The 9,622-nt window shown below is 46.6% G+C and overlaps 1 protein-coding gene across 1 annotated transcript in view; it reads left to right on the top strand.

Moving 5' to 3' along the window:
• The first annotated feature begins 1,076 nt into the window (after window positions 1-1,076).
• Window positions 1,077-9,622, top strand: part of LOC144762609 (uncharacterized) — a 265,230-nt gene continuing 256,684 nt past the window's right edge. Inside the window, exon 1 of the mRNA XM_078647837.1 lies at window positions 1,077-1,421. Coding sequence (XP_078503963.1) covers window positions 1,077-1,421 — 345 coding nt within the window. The remainder of the gene's footprint in view (window positions 1,422-9,622) is intronic.

Genomic DNA, 9,622 nt, shown 5'->3' with positions numbered 1-9,622 from the left:
TGTTCCACTTCACTGTGTTACCCTTTGGGTTACACGGAGCACCAGTGACGTTTCAACGCCTCATGGACACAGTACTCGCTCCGTATACCCAGTTTGCAGCTGCGTATTTGGATGACATAGTCATACACAGCCCAGACTGGGAGACCCATTTACGACACCTCGGACTGATACTAGGTGCCTTGGAAAAAGCAGGTCTACGTATAAACTAAAAAAAATCAAGAATCGCGTTCACCCGAGTCAAATATCTTGGGTATGTCCTGGGAAGTGGTCAGCTATACCCACAGGAAGAAAAAGTGAGAGCAATACAGGCACAAACATTCCCTGTAAACCGGAGGGATCTAGGGGCATTTCTTGGATTGGTCGGTTATTACCGCCGCTTCATTCCTCACTTTGCCTCGCTGTCAGCCTCTCTAACGGATATGTTAAAGAAAACGTCTACTTCAGTACAGTTCAAAAACCCCTCTCATCAAGCCAAAACCGCCTTCCAACAATTAAAGGATGTTCTCTCTTCAGCTCCCGTGTTGGCAACCCCAGACTTTACCAAACCTTTCTGTTTACAAACGGACGCCTCAGGGATTGGTTTAGGCGCAGTATTGTCCCAGCCTGACAAGGAGGGTAGGGAGAGACCCATCTTGTATCTAAGCCGGAAACTGTTCCCCCGAGAGGCTGTTTATCCAACAATAGCGAAGGAGTGCCTGGCTGTGAAGTGGAGCATCGAGAAACTCCGTTATTACCTGGAGGGCCGACACTTCACGTTGGTCACTGACCATGCCCCCTTGACTTGGCTCTATCAGAACAAAGGCCGGAACGATCGCATCCTGCGATGGTTCCTTTCCCTGCAGCCATATGATTTCGATGTATGCCATAGAAAGGGTACCGAGCACTCGAATGCGGATTACTTCTCACGGTACCCTCTTTCCCCCGAACGGGAAAAGCTAGGGGGGGGAGGTTTGTCAGCAGGTCGAGGGCTGTAGTCCTGTAACGGACTTTTCCTCTCCCCTACAGGACTGGACTGGCCCCTTTAATTCATGCTTTGTTTACGATGCGGCCGGCCCCGCCCCGTGACACCGAGTCACATGCACCAATCAGGAGCGGCTTCAGGGGAAAGAAAGGCGGACTCGGAAGACGCCAGGTCTCTCGTGTTCAGGGACAACGCCGCCACGAACGAAGGAAGAAGAGGAGCAGAAAAGGACCCGGAGAACGAGGCACCAGCGAGCGGTGTCTCCAGAGAGTATCCGGGAGTTGCAGCGGTCTCGCCGAAAGAAGGTCTGGAGGTCCGGAGGAGCCACGACGACACGGCGGAGCAGGAAGTCATCCCCGAGCAAGGTCAGCAGCTGCGAGAGGACGACCCGGGAAAGCCAGGAGGCCAACGATACCTCTCATCGCCCAGCCACGCGCAGGAGGACGCGTGGCTAAGTCAGGTGCGTGACCGTTTGCGTGCCTTGATCGGGTTCAAGCGGGGAGTTGTGCAAACCCACAAACGTACTGTCTCACACCCCTTCCCCTATCAATTGCCTATAGGAGCTGTGTATTAACAGCCACGTTTGTTTCTTTTTTGCTTTACGGTGGGCGAGCTGGAAGAAGGAATCCAGGAAGAGGTTCACTGCGGAGACCGAAGCCCCCCCAGGACAGCCACCGAGTGCCCTTTACTTTACCGAACTGACTGTTGTGTTATTAATAAACAACTTTGCCCATATCTTAATCTTGGCTCTGTCCCTCCTTGTACCGAAAGGTTACAAACCCCCAAATTTTCCACCCTCCACAGCCATTGAAGTCCCCCACCCACCCCTCCTCCCCGACAGACAATAAAGATTTAGGTCATATGCTTCACGGGCCCCCTCCAATTACATGTAGTATGGGATATAAACCTTTGGGCCATGATGGTGTTTGCAAATCGCTTCATAGTAGTCGTCTGGATTTAGAGGGGTCGCAAAGTTTCATGACCCGGAGACTCTTCGGACAAGATAATTCTGTAAAGTCGTTGCCAAAATATTTCAACAACCGACCCCATTGTTTAGTGAAGGGATTTTCCTCACACACTAGCAATGACAATTTCTCCATACTCAGGAGCCACCATAGCTTATCAACCCACTTATGGTCAGAGGGCAGAGTCTATTGCCTCCAGAGACCCAGGACAGGAGAATGTGGAAAATCAGCTTATCGAAGCAGCCATAGAGTTGGTCCCCGCTTTATTTTGGCTAGGCGTGTTGGGGTGTAGTGCCACCGGTAAAGAATTTTAAGCAGGGTCTCTTTCCCCCTGCATGTGTCGCAAAATTGTTACTTTGGATCAGGGCCTCCTCCCACTGTTTGTGCTGTAGTGTGACGTTTAGTTATTTCTTCTAGTCTCATTGATAAGTATGTTTGGCAGTACGCTGTTTGGCAATGAGTATGTTGTATATGATGGATGTGGCATGTTTGTCATCCGTGCAGTGAAAGAGGTGATTTTCAAAGGGTGTGTGGAAAAGTAAATTTTGCCATGTTCTGTGTCCCTACGCCTCATCCATCATATGTTATGTGTGCATGACCAATATGCATATGTTATTCCCCATGTCCAATTAATGACGCAATTACAGTTGTGTCCACCTCTAGTATGCCAGTTTCCAGTCCTCGTGAATACTACGAATATCAGGCCTATGTAAAGCTACGTTGCCACGTTTCTCAGTGTGCACGTTATTTCAATTGACAAGTCCCCGTTTTCTAGGCCTCAAAAGGGCCTGGACATCAGATTCAGCTCCTGTCTCCTGAAGCCTCGTTGAGGAGCGATACAGCCCCCACCTGTATCCTCGACCTTTCACTTACTTCCTGCCTCGCAGTGCCCGGTGCAGCCTGGCTCTGCCTCTGAGTCTGCCAAGACTATGTTATAGTTCCAGTTATCAGTTTAGTCCTCCTTCTCTGCATTCCTAAGCTACTGAACTGCATCAATAGTTTCCGTCATTGTCTAGCCTTCTCGTCTCCACGTTAGAGAAATACTGCATTTAATGGTCATTTAATATTCTTCATCACGCACTACATGTAGAATAATGCATGGTCCAGTCTTAGAATCAAGTTAGCCTTTCCCCTCATGACTTCTAGTTTATATCAACATGTTCCCTAAACATCAGATACCAGATAGGGTTTAGGTACATGTCGCTCCGACCCTCCAGACTTTAGTCTCTGCTCCTAGCACAGAGTTCATAGCCCCCAGCTTCTCCTCGTAACACGTCATTGCCAGTTTACGCGCACCACCAGGTTAGAGGTCCCGGCTCCTTAGGTAGCCCCCTCCAATGTTTCCGCCCCATTCATGACATATTCTGTTACGTCTGCACCACATGTCTATGTATACGCCCAGTTACACCTACTTTTACTGTTATCTTTCGCGACTGCTACGCGTCACACCTTCTGCTCCACCCACTGCTACGCCTACTGCAATGTAATGCTATGTGTTCGTGCTATGTATATATGCCCGTGTATTGTTATTAAAAGTTAGCGCGCTCATCCCAGACCCAGCCCCGGCAGCTGCCGGGCCACTCTAGCCCTGCCATTCTGTTCCTATGCAGGTTGTCCTGATCCTGTCCTTTATGCTGTAATAAACCTGCAGAAACTCCTACTACCTCGAATCTTGACTCTTATTTATTGAGCTATCTGTTATGATATATGCCTAGTCAAAAATAGGGTATTATTTATTTATTTACCACATAATGGCGCCCGAATAGGGACTTGCCCTTTCCCCACGCGTCGGTGAAGCCACGCCGACCCCCTGACCCTCTGCAGCCGTGACGGAACCATACCGGCCACGTGCAGATATTTCTGCTTCAAGTATCCCTCAGGCCCACGGAGGAGACGGAGGAGGCGGTCCAGCATCCAAACGAGACGGTGGAGGAACGCGGCGAGTCCCGACCAGAGCCCAAGCCGAGAGTCCAAGGTCCGAGGTATCCGGAGGCCCACCCGTAACTGAAGTCCGAAGTCCGAAGTTCGTCGTCATCAGTCCAGTCCAGCCCGAGGCCTTTCGTTCCGTGCTGCCCGGTGAGTACCATTGCTGGGGTAGTATCTAGACAGGACCAATCTAAATTGACTCCTGGTCCGTGGGTTGGTGGTACCCAGACTCACAAACGAAGTGTTCACCTAGGTGGATACGGGTCTTGATGCGTCCCTTTATGGGACCGGTATGTTCCGTACTGTTACAGCAGTGCATCCAGTAACTCTAGTCTGTTCCGTTCTCGAGGAAAATTCTTGTATTTCTGTTCTCAGTATTCCAGGTAATATTCTGTTCGAACTGTTATGTTATGATATTGTTTAATGTATTTTCAATGTCGTGGTATGCCTGAATTGTTTTCCCAATTGTTATTGTTCTTTGTGTATTGTATTGTGTTCCGATTCAAGTTTACAATGCCGCTCTTTTCCAAGTTACGTCAGTTAAAAACTAGAAAGGGTTTATTAGAAGAAGCAGTTCCTGTCCCGCCTAGGGACAGTCCAGGTCATTTTATGTATCAGAAACATGGCATAAGTGCCATATTGTATCTAGATTTATGGGTAGAGTATACCAAACAGTTAGAAGAAAAGTATAGATGGCCTGTATCGGGTACATGGGATGCCGAATGTATCATGCGAGTAGAAGAAGCATTATGGAAAAAGAAAGCCAGACAGTCACAGAAAGATGCCATCGAGTTATGGCGTAAAGAAGCGCATAGAAGAACCGAAAAGGAAGTCAGAAAGTCAGAGTTAAGTAGAGAATCCCAAGAACGAGCCCAAGAAAGAGAATTAATCGAGATAGGTGAACAAGTCAAAGCCGAACAGTCAGACAGACAGAGGCATGCCCTTATTAAGGGTGTGTATCCTCTTCTTGCCGAGGGCTTGCCAAAAGCGACCCCAGAGGCATCCAGTAATTTCCCGCCACCATTAGTTCCGACCAAGCTACGTCACAAACAGACCGCAGCTGATATTTTTATTTCGTCCTATTTGGACGACACAGTCCCAGAATATGCAAATCCTGTTCGCGCTCCGCCAGTCCCTGTAAATCAGGCACTTCCCGCTCTTCCAGACACCGGAGTACCTGCTACGGTACCCCCGGTCCAGCCAGCATTTCAACTTCCCGCTCCGCCACGAAGAATGTCCGTCGATGATTCTAGTTTAGGGGCCGCAGGAGGAGGTCCTCCTCAAACCCCGCCGCCACACAAGCGTTTAACGTTAGCCGAATTACATGCACAAGCGTCACAGCGCACGCCTAGACATCAGACTATAGCAGAAATAAGAAAATCCCTTGCCGAATGTGTCTATGATCCAGTCCCAGGCGAGGATAATATGGTTTTATATTCGTTCCGCGTAAGAAAGGTGGCCGAGTATCTAGTCACCTTACCGAATATGAAAGAAGATCTAGACAGAATATATCGTTTCATCCGTACAGGGGATGATCCAGAAAGTATTCACGAAGCCATGTCTCAAAGGAAAGCCGAGATCCAGCTCATGATATTAAAGTTTCTGATTAATTGTCTAATAAGAGAACAAGATTACCCGTCTAAAGATTCTGCCGAAATGAGAATCCTGACAAGGTGGAGTGATAATATAGCCGAGGGTAAGCACAAGACCGTCGGTGCCATGGAAAGTATGTACAAGAAAATCCGTAAAGAAATAATAAAGATACACGAACAGCGTAAAGCAGCACAAGTAAGCGAGAAAGAAAGTACCTCTGATCCTGAAGAGGAAGACGACGAGAATTCCGCCAGAATAGCGTATGTAGGAAAATCTAGATTTCCAGATCGCCATTTACGTCTAGAACCCAAGTCTATTTTCCATCATTCAGTACCAGAACAAGGTTCCCTAGAACAAGTATTTCAAGCTACCGATCACATTCTGAGATCACGAATCGGTTACAGTGAATTAAGTACTATGCATGAACAAGAACTAGTTCGATCAGCAGTCCGATGGATTACTGATTCTACCACTTTTCCAGACGAAATAGTGGCACAAATGTTCCTGAAACTGCCCCCAGCCGAACAACGACTGGTGGGTATGTATATGATCCAGCACCTCATTACTCTGTATGAGGGTCAGCACTCTGATCCAGGCCCGTTACATGATGTCCTGAACGAGTTACTCCAGTATAAATGGAGAGGTCTAGGTACCGATTTAATTAGTGTCATTCTAGAACAACGTCACAAATATAGAACGTTCTTGAACCCGCATTTTGTTCATGTCTCACCCCCAGAAAGTAAACCATTCTACATAGACAGACAGAATCCGTTACGAGAAGTCCACCCAGTTAGAGGAACGGGTGGCGAAATGCAGCGAGTGTTTGTATACACTCCAATCACAAAGATGGAACTCCTTGAAATGAAGAAATTAATTCCCTGTCATGACAAAGATCCAGCAGGGTTCCATAGAGAATTAAAAGACATGCTCCGTATGGGAGAATACACTTACCCAGATATCATTAAAATGTTAAAGGTCCTGTTGCCCGCAGGGGTGTATGAAAAGGTAAAGGAAAAAGAATGGGAGGTGGGAGAGAAAAAGATCGATTGGACAGCTCTAGAAGCTGAAGACAAGGCACGAGTACCAGGTACCGGTCTTGGAGATAAATGTAAAGAATTACCAGAATTATTGATTCAAGTTTTACCCAGATTATTGACAACGAGAAAAGAAGACTGGGATGCAATCTCAGCCTGTAAACAGAAACAAGATGAAGATATTAGTGATTTTTATTCTAGGTTTGAAAAATGTTTCAGTATTAACAGTGGCCTCAAGACAAGTAGTGAGTCATACCCTCACCTTTTCGTTACTAAATTGGTCGAGAATTCAAGTCCACAAATTAAAAATCGAGTTCTGAAAGTCGAAAGCACCTGGCAAGCAAATACTCCGTCCCAGATGCTCCAGATGCTTCAGTATCACCAGAATAGAATCAGGGAAGAGCAAGAACACGAGAGAAAACGTATGAAAGATACGAAAATGAAAGTGCTAGTTGCACAATCTGTTCCTCAAGACAGTCAGAAGAGGGGTCCGAATCAAGCCAGTCATCCTGCAGCTCCCGTTAAAGGGAACTGCAATTATTGTAAACAGCCAGGTCATTTTATAAACGAGTGTGCAGTTCTGAAACACAACATAGCTACTGGTAAGACTAAAGAAAGACCACGTCCGCCTAGACAAGAACAAGTTTCACAGACTCCTCAGCCACAGAATGCACAACAGACAGTTACAGCACCGCAGCCTATTGCTGCAACACAGCATGTCACATCACAGATGTACCAGTATGCACAGTCTGAGTATCCAGAGTACCAGCCATATTCATGAAACAGCCTAGAGAGGGAGGTAGGCTTGCCTCTCATCGAGATACCTGTAGATCAAGAAGGTCCCTATGTTCACAGTCAAGTATTAGGGAAAGACAGAAAGTTTTTGATTGATACAGGGGCAAGTAGGACCACAATTAGTCATGCCGAAGTTCCAGGGGCTCCGCTCTCAGGCTCAAGAAATGTCTCCCTTGGATTTTCAGGAAAACCGATAGTTAACGAAATTTCAAAGCCAGTTACTCTAGAAGTAGGTCCATTGTCCCGCACTACTGATCTGTTACTCACTAAGTCATGTCCAGAAAACCTATTAGGCATTAAGACACTGAAAGAGTTAGGTGCAGTTATTTGCTGTTCCCCAGAGGGAATACGTCTGTTCCTACGTGACTTTAAGGGTCACTATGTATTACGAGATTTTGATTCAAGACTGTCTAATGTTCCGCAGCATTTATGGCCGCAAGGTCCAACTGATGTAGGTTACATGCAAATCACACCCTATCGTGTGACTCTCAAACCAGGTGTAGTGTTACCACGAATCAGACAGTACAGATTGCCACCCGAGGCTATAGCAGCCTTATCCAGAATTATTGACGAGCTCATGGCACAAGGAGTAGTTGTAGAAACTGACTCCAATGTATGTAATTCTCCGATCATTCCAGTCATGAAACGTACTGATCCAAATGCACCTCCAGTATATCGATTAGTGATTGATTTACGAGAGCTTAATAAATGTATTATTCCACAGTACCCAGTTGTCCCAGATATCTCTTCCCTGTTGACAGCCATTGATTCCGAAGCCATGTTCTTCACTGTCATAGACCTCAAGAATGCATTTTTTTAGTGTTCCCATTCATCCAGACAGCCAGTTTCTTTTTGGATTCTGTTTAAATGGAAGGAGCTATATGTTTACACGCGCTCCTCAAGGTTTCACAGAAAGCCCTAGTATTTACAGTCAAGCACTCAAGAGACAACTAGACAATATTCACATGCCAACTGACACTGCCCTGCTCCAGTATGTCGATGATCTACTGATCACAGGCCGTTCTGAACGTGATTGCGAGCGAGCGTCACTTACAGTACTGTATTTCCTAGCCGAGATGGGGCACAAGGTGTCCCCTTCGAAGCTTCAATTCTGTGTCCAGCAAGTGGTCTACTTAGGACACTTACTGTCCAAGAGGGGTAGGCAGTTGACACCCGACCGTATCCAGTTGATAGCGAGTCTTCCCCAGCCCAGAACCCAGAAGGAGGTACGTGCCTTTATCGGCCTTACTTCTTATTGCCGACAATGGATTCCTCAGTATGCATTTTTAGCCAAGCCACTGATACAGTTAACGACACAGGAGGCAGCCGTATCGACTGTTCTCCCTTGGACATCTGAACATACACTTAGTTTCAACGAGTTAAAGAAAGCCCTATGCCAAGCTCCAGTTCTAGCTACACCGAACTACAGTAAGCCTTTTACACTTTTCGTCACAGAACGTGAAGGTACAGCATTATCTGTTCTCACACAAGATCAAGCAGGTCAATACAAGCCCTGTGCTTATTTTTCGAGCACATTAGATCCAGTCGCCCAGGCGTTGCCTGCGTGCCTCAAGTCAGTTGCAGCCACAGCACTAGCTATCAGACAAAGTGATTCCATAGTTTTAGGACACTCCCTGACAGTACAAGTTCCACACTCCGTAGAAGTTCTTTTAAACCGAACACAAACTCAGCACTTGACAATTGCACGTTTAACAGGTTATGAATTGACACTGTTTCAGCCACACATAGAAATTAGACGCTGCAACGTCCTGAATCCTGCTACACTGTTACCATCAGTTAATTCAAATCCTGACCCACATGACTGCGTGGAAGTAGTTAACATTACGACAAAGCCAAGACAAGACCTGACAGACATTCCGTTACCAGATCCTGACCTGACACTTTATGTGGATGGTTCATGTATGAGAACTAGTACAGGAGAATTAGTCGCCGCGTATGCAGTAACTACTGACACTGAAGTTATTGAAACACACCGTATTGACACCCTGTCCGCTCAAGCAGCAGAGCTAGTTGCTCTGACACAAGCCTGTATACACGCCAAGAACCAGAAAGTTAATGTTTACACAGATTCACGTTACGCATTTGGAGTTGTACACGACTTCGGAGTGCTCTGGCAAGAGAGAGGTTTCATGACTTCTCATGGAACCAAGATTCAGCATGGTTTCCTTATCCAAGCTCTGTTAGATGCCATACATTTACCGACATCTATTGCTATTATGAAGTGCAAAGCACATACGAAAGTTACTGACATTATTTCCCAAGGTAATGATCTAGCAGATCGCACAGCCAAGCTTACAGCCCAGACTCCAGACATTCCAGTTAACCTG

The sequence above is a fragment of the Lissotriton helveticus genome, chromosome 6 (genome assembly GCF_964261635.1).
Source record: "Lissotriton helveticus chromosome 6, aLisHel1.1, whole genome shotgun sequence".
NCBI classification, from domain to species: Eukaryota; Metazoa; Chordata; class Amphibia; order Caudata; family Salamandridae; genus Lissotriton; species Lissotriton helveticus.
Note: the sequence above shows the minus strand (reverse complement) of the source record. Positions and strands in the feature narration are given on the sequence as shown.